Source organism: Prunus persica, chromosome G6 (genome assembly GCF_000346465.2).
Source record: "Prunus persica cultivar Lovell chromosome G6, Prunus_persica_NCBIv2, whole genome shotgun sequence".
Lineage (NCBI taxonomy): Eukaryota > Viridiplantae > Streptophyta > Magnoliopsida > Rosales > Rosaceae > Prunus > Prunus persica.
The window spans coordinates 28,165,850-28,182,882 of NC_034014.1; the positions used below are offsets into that span (position 1 = coordinate 28,165,850).

Consider the following 17,033-nt stretch of genomic DNA (forward strand, 5'->3'; position numbering starts at 1 on the left):
GTCCAAGCAATTTAATTCAAGCTTCTCCATCAACCCACTCTTTTTCTCCTCCTTTTTTTTATCTAAGAATGAGCTAAGGCTGAGAGTGTGTGATGGGACAAGAAGTAGAAAATTGAACGTTTGGTGTGCCTAAAATGTGAGGGTACTCTTTTTTCTAGGTAACCCAATCTTTCTAACATGTAAACCAAATTCTTAGGCAGCCTCTTGAAGGAAGAAATGGAGACCTACTTTCAAAATTTTGACCGAAATAAAATGATGGGAAGTTTTAAGCCCCAAACATGGCTAGGCTAAAACATGTTTGGTATTGGGATTTGGGGAAAGGCAGTCATCTCCACCACCACCTACCAACTAGAAAACAAATGGCGCTATAAAGTTTGTTTAATTGGGAATGGGTCATGGGTGGGTGTGAAGCATAATTGAGGGGATATGTGACATATGGAGCCAGTTACTTCGTACAGTTGAAGAAAAGGACGCCCATTGGAATTGACCAAAAATACCAAGGACCCCATTGGAAATATAGATGATAGAACAGTTGAGCTGTTTGTGAAAACATTAGTGGCATTGACGTGGTGGGGCCGGCTGTTGAGCGTGGGCCTGGTGATGCTGGTCTTTTAGTGGAGCGTCTAGTTGGATGACAAACAAAAGGCTGGCTGGTGGCGTGGGTGATGAATAAGTAGCTTGTTAAATTCACCCACTGTCACTTTTTAATTACCAGAGGCATCATTTTTCTGATAGAATCCATATTAGGAAGGGGGACTCGAATTCAAGGCCACGTATGCAAGAGTAACTACTTTTAACCACTTGACAGGCCACGTATGCAAGAGTAACTACTTTTAACCACTTGACCGACAAAAGCATCATTTTATTCCTAAATAGTAAATGCCTGAGCCATGACAAGGCAAAAAGTGTACAATAGCATAGACAGCTAGAATAATAACAATCAGGCTGCAAAGCAATTGGGGAAAAGACAGATACATAGCATTTTTAGTATAGTGGGATCAAATTCCACAGAGAAAAATATAATTTGAATTAGCCTATCTAAACAATTACTGTAATGGGATTGAATAAGAATGGGGTCTTTTTTTACCTCAGTGGGAGTCAAATCTATAAACAAAGCTAAACAAATAATTGTCTAAATTCCTAACATCAAAATGGGGATGGAGGGGAGGAAGCAGAAAGACACTTGTTGAATCAAATACCTACAGACCTAATCTCAACCACTGCTGTAGTTTCGTATCCAGGATCCTCTTTACGACTTCCCCTACAAAAGATTCAAAACAAGATGAACAGCAACCTCTTATCAGACTTGTCTTTCCGCCCACCGTTAATTCAACGTGGGAGCAGGTTGATGGAGGAGACACAGCAACTACCTCATTGCTTCTGTGCTCACGTCCACATACAGCTAAGATGGTGTGCGTTGATCTCCTCGCAATTTCCTTAAAAGTACCTTTGTCTGAAACACAAGAATACAAGAGTTTGAACGTTCCCATTGGAACAGTAGATAAAAATCTGTTCGTCAAGTATAGAAATACTCATAGGCACTTTAGGCTGCCTCACATATAAGAATCATAAGAATAAGGGGCTGGATTCAGATGAAGGCATTTCACATATCAATGAAGAAATGCCTTCGTCGGAATCAGTCCAAAATGAACTAGGTGATGTTTGCATACAACTCACTTGAAAGTTCACATACCTAAATTAATATCTCGGGACAAGTTATCCAAGTGGCCTTTGACCATCACTTTCAGCTGTTCCTTTGCTCTGTGAAAATCACTCTGTTCTATAGCTGTATTAGGGGTAGGGGGCACGCCACCATCAGATCTAATATTTGATATACTGTTGATGTGATGGAACTGCCCATAACCCGATATTGAATTCATCCCTGTAACTTCAGGCCATAATGCTCCATTGAGAGATCTACCAGCAGATGGTGCAGTTGGATCCTGGATTGCTTGCCTTCTCTGATGGCTTGATGTTGATGAAAGGAAATCATTATCTTGTACTTGTGCTAAAGGGTTTTCTTGCAATCTCTCCTCAAAGAACGTATGGTAAGATGCCTCCATTTCGTCTGTCCTTGTATGTTGTACTGTTGTTTCCCTCCCCTGAGCAGCTTGAGAATTTAAGAAATCATTACTCAAATTATCAGACGAGTTCCTCTCAGTTCTGGCCATGTAACTCGTTCTATTAGCATAAAGGAGTTGTTGAATATGACGCTGTATTAGGCGTCTCCCTGATAAAGTTGGTGCCCCACCCCCCGATACCGGGGAGGCTGCTAGAAAACCTCCAACAGGAACTCTAGGGGATAATGGATTCCCAAATGCTTGAGTAAAATGTGAACGAGGTGAGGAAATCAAATTAAGATCTATCTCTAAGCCTTCATCAAAATTTACAACGGGTGATTGTCTATTAGACAAAATGTTGTTTGTAGTTCTCTGATCAGACAACCGACCCTGAGCCTGTGAACTTGAGGATCCCATAGCTACAGGTCTACAACCCTCACAGTACCAATTACCTTCGGGTACTTCCCGCCCAAGACCAACACAATAGGTGTGAGCAGGTGAATCGCATACATCACACAGTAACATGAGGCCATCTTCCCCACCTTCGTGGCATTCCGTACATATCACATTCTCATAAGGGTCAAGATAACTCCTGAGTTCTTCTTCTGTCGGTTGATAGACCTGCACAAAGAAATAAACCCACTTGAACAAAAAGAAGAAGAAGCAGCAGCAAACAGAATGCAATATAAAGCATGACATAACGAGTAATAAGGCACCTGATCACGCTCAGGGACCTGTATCACCACTTCTCTCAAATCAATTCCTGTTGTAGATCTTGCAGGCTTACTGATCGTCTTAAACCTCTGCTTGCACAATGGGCAACGACTTTCCACTTTTCCCCATTCCATGATGCAAACAAAACAAAAATAATGAGTGCAACAGTCTAGTGTTCCCCTCACTCTTCTTTTATCTTCCTCTGAGAGACAAATTCCACAGACCTGCTTTCCCACCTCCACCTTCACTTGCTCAATCTTCTCCTTGCCCTTCCTTCTAGGAGGCTTTCTTGGCTGCTGTACAAGCCTATCCTCCGGAATGTTAGTAGACACGGATGAACTTCGAAAATTAGTTTTCAAGCTTTCACACAACTCCTTGGCTTCCCTCACTTGCTCTCTCTCTTCCTCGGAGATGGTGTAGTCATAATCAGATGATCCAGAAGACACAACATCTGAATCTGATGGTGCAACACATCTCCTCCTTTTCCTAACCCTTTTCTTCTCATTCTTTTCTCTCACAGGCAGGTTAATGTCCATAAAATCACCATCATTTTCAATATCATCATCACATCTCACCTTCCTCCTCGCAGCCTGACCTTTTCTACCTCTCTTTCTCAAAGGCTTCTTTGAGGCCACAGATTTTCTACTTTTTTCACCTCTTAGAGGACCCTTTTTCTTCAAACGTCGCTTGCCCACTTTCACATTAGTTTTCTTCTTTTTCACCACCAGTTTTTCTTCCACCTCTGAAAAATCATCTTCATCTGGTGTAAACTCCTCATCGTCATCATCATCTTCATCATCATAATCTTGATCCTCCGCTTCTTGATATGCAACCTTTCTCCTCTTTCGTGATGGTTTAACCCCATTTTTCTGCCGCCCAGAAAAACCATTTTGAACGTTTGATCTGTCTGCCTTCCTAACATGATTCATTTCCTCTTCGTCTTCTTCCTCCTCCTCATCCACAATAAAACCATCTGAACCCTTTTTTGCTCTTGGTCTACTGATCTTTCTCACCTTTTTCACTTCCTCCTCCTCTTCATCTTCCTCCTCCTCAATAAAACTCCCAAAGCTCTCTTCTGATGCATCTCCATTCACAGAAGAACAATAATCCTCCTCCAAATCGTCAGAAACTTCATTTTCTTCATCTGAAATGACATAATCCTCATCCGAATCATCGGAATCCTTATACTTTGACTGAATTCTTGACGTAAATTTTCGCTTGGAACTAACCTTCCCTCCCTTTACCATCTGCTCCTTGCACCCAAAATAAAAAAGCCAAAAGTCCACATTAATCCAATTTTAGATTCCAAAATTCAATTAAAACAAATCAAATTTCAATCGTCCCCAATTCTTTTCCTCTGTTTCGTGCTTACCCATTAACTAAGCATAACAACCAACCAAATATTTCCTATCACCGATCTGCTATTTTTGGCATTAAAAATCCAAACGAAAAACCCAGATTTGCTTTCCGACAAATTGTTTTCAACCACACCAAAATCCACAAACAAAAAATCAACCTAGAACATCATTCTCCATTTAGAAAAATTATTTCCCCTCTTGTCTTTCATTTTCTTTTTTTTTCTTTTTTTTTTGAGCTCGAGTTTATACAAATGATCAACAAAACTCCAAGGTGATAACAAATTCCCAATTGAAGAACCAAATCAAAACAAAAACATCAAAAATAATTCATCGCTAAAAACACAGAAATTAAAACCAGAGCTGGGCTATATATCTTTTTAAAATCAAATTCCAATTCATACAAATACAAAGATAAAATACCTATATATACATACACAGAGGAACAGAAAATTGTAGAGAGAGAGAGAGAGAGAGAGAGAGAGAGAGAGAGAGAGAAGGAGGTGTGCGGTGAGTACCTGAGAGAGAAAGAGAGCACCGGAAACAATGGAAGATGGTCCAAAAAATTGTATATATTTTGTTTTCCTTGCGTTTTTCTTTTTTTCTTTTATATGTTATTTTTGGCGTTATTTTATTTCCACCCAAAACTTTTATACTGCGAGAAGAGAAAACGCTGCTTCTTACGGCGTGCGCAACTTGGCGTCCCCGTTGGAGGTTTCCTTTCCAGGACTTACCAAAATACCCTTCTGCTTTCTGGACCGTTATTCGTACATAAATTTTGTAAGTTTGGTATATTTTGCGTTACTGGTGCTCCTGACTGCCAAGATTTGATTGTTGTTTAACCCAAAAACAGCGCCCCCCAAAACAGTTACTTTTTTTTAATCCTATGAAAATTAATAATATTTTTTTATCATATTGTCAATTTTTTTTATATTTAAAACAAAAAATAAAATAAAATAATTATTTTTGGTCAGATTAAAACCCAATTTTATATTGGGATACAAAAATGGAAAGCCAAATCATTTAAAAATCCCATTTTAGGAAGCATAAAATATAATTTAATATAATTTAATTTTTATATTGTTAGATACATTTCCAGCGTCGAAATCTGATGGGGAATCATAACCTGCCTGAAATATGCATTTATAAATAGATTTAGTAATAAAGTTAAAAGAGTTAATTAATCAAGTTTTGCTTTCTTTATTATTTAATTTGCCATCATTATTTTTCATAATCATCAAAGGATTTCTTTAATTGCTGAGACCCCATCAAATATGTGTGTGGAGCTCCACCATTAGAAACCGGCCCAGTATGGAAATGCACCCAATGATTCTACCCACAAAATGACATGAACCTACAGCTCAGCTACAGTGCTGTTTTATCTTAACTTTTTCTTTTTCCCCCCATTTGCAACCCAAAATATTGAAGATTAAATCCTGGTTCAAGATTTTGTCAAATAATGCAAATTTAACTGACCCATCTGGGTAGGGATTCTATAAGATAGCCAACAAGAACCACAAGAGAACAGATTAGTCATTAATTACAAAAGATTATGGGGTTCATTTTTGTCATGTGCAATCATCATTTTAATTGGACTTCTGGATGAACAATTGATGGTAAAGTTGTATTTTTTTTATGAACACGACGAGTCGTTCTATGGTGAGGTTGTCATATATGGACTATAGATGTGGACCTTCATATTAGCCACATAATTTATCTGAATAGTAACTTCACTTAAGTTTAATGAAATGATCATGTAGCCAATATAAAGGTCTGCACAAAAAATCCATATATGGCCACCCCACCACACTATAGAATTTCGCCATACACCACATATGTGAATTGGGCTTTGTTTTGGACACCATCATCATTCTTGAGCTTGGGCCCAACCAGCATTGGAAACCTTAACAAATTTGGCTTGGGCTGACCCAACCAGATTTGGGTCTTGATCTTTGTTTGTGGGTTAGCAATCAAACTTTCTGTTTGGGCTTTCAACTTGGTTTTAATTGGAGTTGAACCCATTTTTTTGTTTTTTGGTTTTTTAATAGTCAAGAAACAAACATTACAAAGAAATAACATCCTCCAGTGATATTCACATCATATAAATCATAATGTAACTTATGTAAAACATCCATTATAAAATTTCTAAACCAAACACGCGTAGATGAAAAAGAATGATCATGTTTAGCTAGAATATCTGCTACTTGATTAGATTCTTGATAGGCATGTTTTATCGAAACTTAATACAATATTTTACACAATACTATTAAGCTTGGAATCAATCACCTTTCTCTTAGGTTAACAACTCATCAACTTCCTTTTCTCCCCACAATATGATATGACTTGAAGGGGAGTTGAGTTGTCCAATCCAATGACTTTGGCTATTAGGCATAAGCCCCTAGCCACTCAATTTAAATATTTAGGGACCATCATCTTGGCCCCTTAAAGAAGAACATCAAGGCTTCAATACCAACATCTTAGCTTATCTTTTTAGCATAGACCATGCTAGATTTAGGGTGAGATTAAAGGAGGATATATACACAGACATAATAATTTAACAAGTCCTTTTGGGTGAGATTTGGACTGCCAATGGGTCCTTGGGTGGGTTGTAAAACTGAATAAAGCTGGCATATGGGCTAAACCTAAAACCAAGTTTTAGGATAATTGAGGGTTGATTATGGTTTTGAACAAAGTTTAGAGGGACAAATGACAATTAATAAAATGTTGGGTTTCTTTTCATTCTTATGATGAACCAGCAGACAAAACAATGTGAGAAATGTCAATGTGTTTATTAAAAAGGTCACCTAGTAGTGGGATATATTTATAAGTTATGAGTTATGACATGTCTTTTACCCTCCATTTTATTTGGTTGGTCCAAAATATATGAGGCAGCAAGAAGACATAAAATTTTGATCCTGTCATGATTTTAGGGGAAAATGTCATCATGACTAATTTCACTCTCCAGTCACCCTTGCATATGAATATGATCGGTCTCACTCACTCACTCACTTCTTTCATTATGGGTTTTAATATAGGAAATCGATTTTTCGACTCCTCCTTTGTTCACTTATGCTCTCTTTGTTGTAAATTGTATATTCTCACTCATTTTTGGTTCACTTACACTCCCTTGTTTAAAAAAAACAAAAGGAAGTGTAAGTGGATAAAAAGGAGTGAAAAAATCAACACCCTTAATATATGCTGCTAATTATGATAAATTTGGATCGAATTAGTTAGGTTGAGATTTAGATTGCAAAATATGGGGATTTATTTGGACATAGTGCATTGACGTCTAAGTTTCTATGAGTATGTGAAAGCCATGCCCTAAGATCCTATGTTTTAAATACCAAAAACAGTTGGGTTCATTGAGACCTTGTATTGGGGTTGGTCTTGGCAGCTAGCCATTTGGTGGAAAATTGAGCACCCCTCATTTATTTTATACTATACATATTGTGCTAACTTGTCTCAATCCTCAACCAACCATTCTTGACTTGGAAGCCTTGGAACCTTTTCATTCTAGTTGCTTATCGGGGGCAAGTCATTATAATTACCACAACAATAGTAATAACTACAAATTTACACATGTTAGAACCCCATTAAAAAAAAAAAAAGTTACACACGTATCAATCATTGATGATTATATATCCGAGTTATAAGTAAATTTTATCTTGAAAAACAACAAATGATATCAAAAAGACCTTATTGAATCACAATTTATTATAATATTACATAACTTGCTATACAAGTGTAGTTTACTAAACTAAACATCTGCATTTGTTGTTAAGTTCGTATTTGAAATTTTATGCAAATAAAAAAGGATTCATTATTACGTAATCTAATTGGATTCTGTTAAATTTTTAAAGAGAGTCTCTGTAATCGCTTATGTGTTGTAAAATTATAGAATGAAACTTGCACTCCATATCACTAACAAGGACCATAGTCCTTTTATCATGAACATTTCATTCAACATATAAATTTTTCTTCCACACAAAAAATATATTTACTTTTGTCATTATTATTATTATATTTTTAAATCTTATGTTGACTCTGATTTGATAAGAACTAAGGTAATCATATAATTAGACCTAACCCTGAATCTTGGCGATCGTCTTGAACAGAAGAAAACTTGTGAATTTATTTTGTTGACATGTTTTTCCGGCGACACTTTAGCCGGGCCGGTGGATCCCACTTGCTGCCAGTGTTGGGCTTGGGCCGGCAGGCTCATGTCCTTAACTAATATTACGTAATGCCGGCATGGTTTTTTGGGTCCTACCAATTGTACTTTAATTTTTGGGCCCCACATCAAATCATAGTCTCCGACTAACGAACATTTAAAATTGGCGCCGAACCTATTAGGCTCGTAATGTCCTAACCGTATGTTTGAATCTTTCAACCGTTGGAGGGAACGGAATGTGATTTACAACAAAGCCCTTCAGTTCTCTTTTGTTTACTCTGATTTTATTTTTGTTGTTGATGTAAGCGATATTGAGGAGAAGAGGAGTCGAACATAAGACTTCGGGTGCATGGACAAATGCTCGTAACTACAAACTCCTTATTTGTTTACAATAATATTCATATTATTTCATCATGCCAATCGAATTTATTTGCTTATTAATTCATTTTGGACCATTTATGAATTATAAGTTACTTTTAGATTACAATAGACCCCAAAGAAAAAGACTTAGAGATCTCATGTGCATCTTCACCTTATCCCACCCCACCTCACCCCACCACAATGACAAAGCCTAGAAGAATCTTGGACCAAGCTACTTTACCATTAAAGGAACCAAAAAGAAGAAGGAAAAAAAACCCCAAAAGAAAAATATGTCCTAATTTCAAGATATATAACATATAGGCTTGTAATAAATAAATAAAAAAACATTAGTTTAATAGGGGTACAAATGGCCTAAATCATGAAGTGGTGCACATATCATGTGCTCTCTTTCTTGCCCTGTCCATGTTATATATGGTAATGGTGAAATGGGCCATCAATCATCTTTCAGTGACAAGTGGAAGAAGATAAGGTGGTGCAGCAGCTGGTGCTCTTCCTCTTTCAATTTCCTTTTCATTGGTTAAGGTTTGCATTTGATATGTTTATGTGGGTGTTAAAAAGCACTTTGTGATTAATTTGCATGAGAGCTAGCAGCTGAAACAAGTAACATTATCTAGGGGCCAAGTTCTCAATTCTTGGTTAAGTACAATGGTCCTAATCATCATCCTAACTTTTAGCAATTGAATTATTAATGGTTTCAAAAAAAAAAAGAAAAAAAGAATATCTCCAATAACCATGGTCACATGTTTAGCCTTTACACATAAGCAAAGGGCTGAGTTTATGTTCTTGAAAAGACCTAAATCATATGCATTTGCTTTAGTTCTTTTCTAATTAAATTAATTTCAATTAATCACCAGGTCCTCTTAAAAAAAACCGAGGAGACGACCAAGTAAAAAAGGTTTTGACTACATTTTAACTATTATTATTTTTTAAAGCTGGGTTTTTTTTTTAAATTTTGATCTTTTATTATTTTTTTATTTTTTATCAAAGAAAAACTTCATTAGATTAACTTCAACGGTACAATAATCGAAGACATCAACAAGGTGATAATTACCCAAAAAAGAAAAAAATGGATTAAACGGAGGTCAATTATGATTTCCATGAACTAAATCAGCATGGTTTCCAAATGTTCCTTTTCATAACCAGAATAAAAACTTTGGACAAAACAGTAACTTCATGAATCATAAGACCTGTTCCCAATTGATTCCATGTTTACCAAAAAAAATTACAGAAACAATCCCATTAATCCACCTTCCAAGACAAAAGAAAAAGAAAAAGAAAAAGAAAAACTCCAACTCTCAACAAAAAAAAAGAAGGAAAAAGGTAATTTTGTCTGGACAATATATATTTCATCCACCACCAGTCCAATTGAGCAAAGAGACTTCTCTGTTTTATCTTATTTTTCACCAATTTTTTTATTTTAAAATAGCTAATTAATTTTAAAAGCTTTTGTCACGCGTGAAATATAAACCGTTGAAGCCTAGTTTCTCCGAGAGGCTCGGAACTAGGTTCGGTGTAGCTTTTTCCCTTCAATATTAGACAGACAGAGCGACAGAGAGAAGGGAAACAAAGCTAAAACAGAGAGAGAGAGAGACCCCAGAAAGCTGAGAAACAGAGAGAAAGTGAGGGAAAGGACGAGAAAATCATCCAACCCCAATCTTCTCTCTCTCTCCATTTTTGAAAATTCTTTTTTTATTTTCTTTTATTTTCTTTTATTTTCTCAAATAGGACCTAATATCTTCACAACCAAGTCTCCCCTTTTCTAATTTCAGTCTCTCCCTCAGAGAATTCAATCAAACTTTCATAACTTCACCTGAAAAAGAAAGAAATAATCAAACTTTTCTAAATTCCCATTACAGTTTTGGCTTCTGAATTGTGTTTTTAGATATCTTGGGCCTTTTGGATTAATGGGTAGGAATTGAATTTTGGATTTGAGTTGGTTTCAAAGGCCGGACATTTTGTTTTTCTGAGTTTTATTGGCGGTAATGGCAACAGAGCAAGTATTGCCCTTCTCTATAGTTTCTGTGGTTGAAGACGTTCTTCAACAGCATGGGAGTCGTTTGAGCGATATTGACTTGGCTTCCAGGAAGGCTGAGGAAGCTTGTAATTATATTTCCTTCATTCTCTTTATCTTCTTGACATTTGAATTTGGATTAATTTGAGTTTTATTTTATCTAGTTTATTGGTTCTTCCATTTCTTGGGGGCTTTCTGTTTTACATTCGATTGAAACTTGTAGAGTTTTACCAATTTGGGGGGATAAGATTACGAATTTGTCAAGCAATATGTGGTAAGATAATAATTTGATGCAAATTTAATGCAACGATTTTTGGAATTTCTAGAATGCTGAATTTTTCTGCGCGGAAGGAGGAATGATTAATTTGTTCTCGTTTTTATCTCTATCTCTGTAATTTTTCTTGATGAATTTTGGCATTGAAAACTAAGCATTTCGTTGAATGTAAGTTTGGTATTAAACTTTCAATGAATTTGGAGATGAGTTTAAATATCATGACCTCAAATTTACAACAACAATTCGAGAGTAGAAGCAAAGTTTCTGATCCTATGACTTAAATCAGATTGAACAGTTTTGTTTTTCTTCACCTCTTCAGTGATAATCATTCCATTGAGATTTGGTATATGGCAAGTAAAAAAATGAATGTTGCCATGCTATTTTGCAGCCTTGAGAAGGTATGAAGCAGCAAGGTGGCTGAGAAAGACGGTCGGAGTTGTGGGGGGTAAAGATTTGCCAGCTGAGCCTTCTGAAGAAGATTTCAGGCTTGGATTGCGAAGTGGGATAATCCTTTGTAATGTTCTTAACAAGGTTCAACCCGGAGCTGTGCCGAAGGTAGGACTCAACTTGGTTTTTACTTTGTCTTTATTCAAGCCCTTTATTAATCGACTGTTTTTGATAAAGTTAGCTGCTTATATGTTTTTAGGTAGTTGAAGGACCTTCCGACTCCGTTCTTATTCCTGATGGGGCAGCTCTATCGGCGTATCAGTACTTCGAAAATGTCAGAAACTTCCTTGTTGCTGTGGAGGAAATGGGGCTTCCAACCTTTGAAGCCTCTGACTTGGAACAGGTTGGTGCTGTTTTGGTTGCATTGATACTAAACTTGAAGAGTCCATTCTAGGTCCTTCCCTTAATTATGGATGTTTGAAATGTACCCAGCAAACATTTATGCATCATTACTTTGTTTATTTTGTCGTTTTGCAGTAACATTTTTCCACATTCTGAATTTACAGGGAGGAAAATCTGCAAGGATTGTGAACTGTGTTCTAGCACTGAAATCATATAATGACTGGAAACAAGGAGGTGGAATTGGATCATGGAAATTTGGTACAAATTTCAAATCACCTACCTCTGGAAAATACTTTTTCCGAAAAAATTCAGAACCCTTTGCGAATTCCGTTACAAGGACCTCATCACTGGGAGAAAAGTCCCTAGATAGTTTGTCCAGTGAAGATATCAATGAAGCAGTTAGTGAGATTAGATGTTTCTTAAATTTTTATTTTTACTGTGAAGATATCAATTGCAGAAAATAATTGTTCTGTCTCTTCTGATCTTCAGAGTTCCTCTCATGCCTTACACATGCTAGTCCGTGAAGTGCTTTTCGACAGGAGACAAGAAGAAATTCCACTCGTAAGTGTTCTGCCTGTTATACTGATTCTCTTAATGAATATAATGATGTGGAGGGGAATCAAAATAACTTTCACTCATTTCGGTCATGAAAGTAGGCCATTAATTGCTCTGTAGCTTACTGCCATCCAACGAAATAGGTATACACTCCCCATATATTGAGAACATCTAGTGGAACTAGAAGTTTATTATTTGGTCTTTTAAGGGTCACATTCTTGCTTATAATATCATGTTTCCAGTCAGCCTGAGCACTCGTTTTTCCAATTCATTATATATGCATGTATACATTACTTACTTAGAGAAACAATTTCCTGTTGCTTTTAACAGATTGTGGAATCTATGCTGAGTAAAGTCATGGAGGAGTTTGAGCATCGGCTAGCAAGCCAAAATTCACTCGTAAGAAGCTGTCTTTATTCAACATTGGTTTACTGCTTCATAAGAAAGCTCATTGCTTCCTGACTCACAGAACTTGTACTGATTTTTAAAATGACAGATAAAAACAGCTTCCAGAGATATGACATTGTCTGGCCCTGAAAGATCTCTTTCTGAATGTTCTGCTGACATGAAGGTAGATGACCATGAAGAGAAAGTCGCGGCTGATATCAAAGAGGAAGAAATATCTGACCATGAAGAGGGATCAAAAACTGAGTCTTTTAAGCAGAAAATGCTGGTTGACCAACAGCAGAAAGATATTCAGGTAAACTGCAGTTGTATCATATTAGCAGCTACAAATTTTGTTAATACCCCTAAATTACTGGTGAAATTTTTGTTAATATTCTGTAGGAATTGAAACATACTCTATATGATACAAAAGCAGGAATGCGGTTTCTACAGATGAAGTACCAGGAGGAGTTCAACAGCCTAGGTATGACTTTAAACGAACATTGGTCTAATTTTTTATTTTCCAACGAGGCTAGCATGGGGTGCTCACTTTTTTTGGCTTCCCTGAAATAGAATGTTTTAAAGTTGTTTCACTTTTTCAATGGAGGACCGTAACTAGTTTCCCATGTAGGTAAGCACCTGCACGGCTTGGCTCATGCAGCAACAGGATACCAGAAGGTTCTTGAAGAAAATCGCAAGTTATACAATCAAGTCCAGGATTTGAAAGGTAATATTTCTGGTCTTAAATTGTGTTGACTTCTATATTTAAAAATCAACTTATGTTTTCTATAAGATTAAATGGTCATCAATTATTTTGGTTAGGAAATATAAGGGTATACTGCCGAGTGCGGCCCTTCTTGCCTGGGCAATCAAATCGTGCGAGTACTTATGATCACATTGATGACACAAGTATTAAGATTATCACCCCTTCAAAATATGGCAAAGAGGGACGGAAATCTTTCAGTTTCAACAAAGTGTTTGGTCCTTTTTCAACCCAAGGTTAGCTAATCTGCATATGTGTTCATTCCTAACCTGTCATATATGTCAGCATTTTCACTGCCACTTTTCTTTCACTGCAGAGGAGGTATTTACAGATACGCAGCCTCTGATTCGGTCTGTTCTTGATGGTTACAATGTCTGTATATTTGCTTATGGCCAAACAGGATCAGGAAAAACTTTCACAATGGTAAAATATGTGCATAGATATTTCATCATATAATCTTTATGCTTTGGCCGGTTGACTCCTGAAAAATAATGAACTAATTTTGTGGATTCATTTTGTTGACCAATATAGACTGGACCGAGAGACATTACAGAGGAAAGTCAAGGTGTAAATTATAGAGCACTTAGTGATCTATTTCTTCTATCAGAACAGAGAAAGGACACCATTAGCTATGGAATTTCTGTTCAGATGCTTGAAATTTACAATGAGCAAGTTCGGGATCTCCTGTCGATGGATGCCACCAACAAAAGATATCCTTCATGAGCCATGACACTAATTCACTTTTCCTTATTGTTATTCTCTTTACAATGCACATACCATATTCCTGTGTGTTCTTAACTCCAACATACATTAGAAATTCGTAACAGTTCTCAAAATGGAATTAATGTACCAGATGCAAACCTTGTTCCTGTATCATCAACATCTGATGTTATATATTTGATGAACCTCGGGCATAAGAATCGTTCGGTGAGTGCCACAGCCATGAATGACAGGAGTAGTCGATCACACAGGTAAGATTAATGATACACTGTAATTTGAATCATGTTCCCTTCTCATTTAACATTTTAAGCAAAATTCTGAAGTGATTATGAGTCCATCCAAACTAACTCCTGTCACATTTCATATGCATAAAGCCGTAGACATTGACTTCCTTATGTTACCATAAACAGCTGCTTGACAGTTCATGTTCACGGGAAGGACCTGACATCTGGAAGTATTCTCCGTGGTTGTATGCATCTAGTTGACTTGGCAGGAAGTGAAAGAGTTGACAAATCTGAGGTGACAGGAGATAGATTAAAGGAGGCACAACATATTAACAAGTCTCTCTCAGCTTTAGGAGATGTCATTGCCTCTCTTGCTCAAAAGAATTCACATGTTCCTTATAGAAATAGTAAACTCACACAACTGCTCCAAGACTCACTTGGTAAGATTGTTTAATAACCTTGAGCTTACATAGATATTTTCTCTTTTTATTTTTGCGTAGTCTAATCATCTGATTCGTCCTTAACAGGAGGGCAAGCGAAGACGCTCATGTTTGTTCACATTAGCCCCGAGCTTGAAGCTCTCGGAGAAACACTTAGTACACTCAAATTTGCGGAACGTGTTTCCACAGTTGAGCTTGGTGCCGCTCGAGTAAACAAAGACAGTGCAGATGTAAAAGAGCTCAAAGAACAGGTGGAGTATGGCTTATATTATTATTCCGAGTTATATGTGCAATAAATTTATTCTTGATGATTTGGAGGGAGAACAACAGAGGTGAAGCTCTTGTTTACTATTTATTCTTTCCTTTTCAGATTGCTACTCTTAAGGCAGCCTTAGCAAGGAAGGAAGGACAGGGAGTGCAGCTTCAACATTCTCATTCCTTAAGCCCAGAAAGATTTAGAGTCAAGTCTGCTGGGTCTTCCCCTTTGCATTCTAGTCAGAAAAGCACTGGAGATTGGTCTGGTGGTCGCAGGCAACAATTGGAGGATTTTGGAAATGTAGAGGTACTGTCCAAGTATTGAATTGATATGCCAGAGACTTTATTTTATCTATGTCATTTAATGAAATCTAAACACTGTATGTTGCTTCAAATATTCATCTCTATTTGGATTGCACTAGGTTCGGAAAAACACTGCATCAAAGCCAAAAAGGCGAAGTTTAGATCTCCACGATATGCTAAGGAGCTCACCTCCCTGGCCACCGATTGGCAGTCCTGGATTGAGTGGAAAGGAGGATGATAAGGACTCAGTACTTTCTGGTGATTGGATTGATAAGGTGATGGTGAACAAGCAGGAAAATGCAAGCGGAGAAGAAAATCTATTAGGAATAGGATGTTGGGATGTGGACAACAGACAGTTGCCAGAGATGTTTGGTCCAAGCAGCCTCCCAGACCCTCCAAAGTTATACATGGAAAACCAAAACTTTAGAAAATTAATGGCAAACAAAGAGGAGAGCCAAGACTATGAAGTACAAAGGAGTCGATATGAGGCAGCCACCACGGATGACTCTGATGAGCTTGAGGCTGCAACTAGTGATTGCTCGGAGCCAGACATGCTTTGGCAACTTAATCCCCTGAAAGCGACCGGCATTCCGAACGGATTGGGAGCAAAACCAAAGAAACCTTCTCCCAGGCCAGTAAGGAGCCCGGAAACTAGGTAAACTCTGATTTCTATCAATTTGCAATGCTTTCTTTGAGCTGCATTGATATATTGTGATAAACTGTTTCCATGTGTCTGCTTGTAACCAGGAGTTTAATTCCATCATTGATTCCTTCGCCATCACGGAAGCCACCAAATGGGGTTAATCAGCCTCTGCATAGAACTGGAAGGCAGGCAGGTCCTGGTGAAGGGAAGCGAAGATCTGGGAATGCTAAGTGATCGATGATGAGTTTACTTTTATGGTGTGTTGAGGGAAGTTTGGTTGCTCTATGATGAATTCTTTTTCATTTTTTATTTTTTGGTGTCAGTTTTTGTGTATTCATATCTAGAGAGAGAGAGAGAGAGAGAGAGAGAGAGAGAGAGAGAGAGAGAGAGAGAGAGAGAGGTTTCTATGCATATGAGAGGTGGCAACAATTGCAGTTGCCTGAGTTTCTGCGGTGGTGGTCATATATGTATGTTGTCGCGCCCCATTCATCTCAATTTGTTTATATGAGTGTTGATATTGCAATCAAAGAACAACAATTCTTTTTTTCCTTTGATGTGTTCTTAAAAAGAGAAAATGTGGTTTTGTATATATATTTTCATTCCCAATGTCTCATAATGGCTGGTCTATTTTTATACGTACTTTGCTTGTCCAAGACAGATTGAAGTTGATACTCATTCATACAAACAATAAGGTTTTACAAGCATGAAATATATTCCCTTCCCTTCCCTTCCCTATGAAGCTATCTATAAAACATATAATATAACTCAACATGAGAATTTAAATATGGACATTGCTTGGCTCCTATGCGTCAAGGGACCTATTTCTCCTTATGACGTGGCACACTCGTAGTTCTACAAGTGTCCATCTTTGTTTAATTCTAAAACACTTAACTCATCCTCTCTTGTTATATCTATGATCATGAGATACATGTTGTCGCATTATGTTCATCTCACTTTGTTTAAAGGATAGTCTAAACTACAACGGGGAGGA

The 17,033-nt window shown here is 37.2% G+C and overlaps 2 protein-coding genes across 3 annotated transcripts; one reads left to right on the forward strand and one right to left on the reverse strand.

Moving 5' to 3' along the window:
• On the reverse strand, positions 842-4,779 carry LOC18772812 (eukaryotic translation initiation factor 5B). 2 transcript variants are annotated; one of them, XM_007208652.2, is made up of 4 exons: positions 4,648-4,779; positions 2,777-4,021; positions 1,694-2,681; positions 842-1,453 (listed from the first exon to the last, which is right to left on the reverse strand). In XM_007208652.2, the coding sequence occupies exons 2-4, from the start codon at positions 4,019-4,021 to the stop codon at positions 1,200-1,202; spliced, it is 2,487 nt and encodes an 828-aa protein (XP_007208714.1). In that variant the 5' UTR covers positions 4,648-4,779; the 3' UTR covers positions 842-1,199. The 2 variants fall into 2 exon arrangements, with proteins under 2 accessions (XP_007208714.1, XP_020422908.1); XM_020567319.1 differs by having other exon boundaries at positions 2,777-4,027.
• LOC18775590 (kinesin-like protein KIN-14I) lies at positions 9,137-16,590 on the forward strand. The gene is made up of 18 exons (XM_020565061.1): positions 9,137-10,781; positions 11,355-11,521; positions 11,613-11,756; positions 11,920-12,153; positions 12,245-12,316; positions 12,641-12,709; positions 12,807-13,010; positions 13,097-13,178; positions 13,326-13,421; positions 13,517-13,693; positions 13,774-13,880; positions 13,989-14,167; positions 14,267-14,428; positions 14,588-14,841; positions 14,929-15,092; positions 15,212-15,403; positions 15,519-16,054; positions 16,147-16,590. Exons 1-18 carry the CDS (start codon positions 10,664-10,666, stop codon positions 16,274-16,276), a joined length of 3,087 nt encoding a protein of 1,028 aa, XP_020420650.1. The 5' UTR covers positions 9,137-10,663; the 3' UTR covers positions 16,277-16,590.

Bases quoted from the DNA above. Each gene is read 5' to 3' on its own strand.
- LOC18772812 (XM_007208652.2), bottom strand. From the start codon at position 4,021: ATGGTAAAGGGAGGGAAGGTTAGTTCCAAGCGAAAATTTACGTCAAGA. The intron at 2,682-2,776 runs GTGCCTTATTAC...TTCTTTGTGCAG, and splicing joins AGGTCCCTGAGCGTGATCAG to GTCTATCAACCGACAGAAGA. The intron at 1,454-1,693 runs GTATGTGAACTT...CTTGTGTTTCAG, and splicing joins GTCCCGAGATATTAATTTAG to ACAAAGGTACTTTTAAGGAA.
- LOC18775590 (XM_020565061.1), top strand. From the start codon at position 10,664: ATGGCAACAGAGCAAGTATTGCCCTTCTCTATAGTTTCTGTGGTTGAA. The intron at 13,179-13,325 runs GTATGACTTTAA...TTTCCCATGTAG, and splicing joins GGAGGAGTTCAACAGCCTAG to GTAAGCACCTGCACGGCTTG. The intron at 14,429-14,587 runs GTAAGATTAATG...TACCATAAACAG, and splicing joins AGGAGTAGTCGATCACACAG to CTGCTTGACAGTTCATGTTC.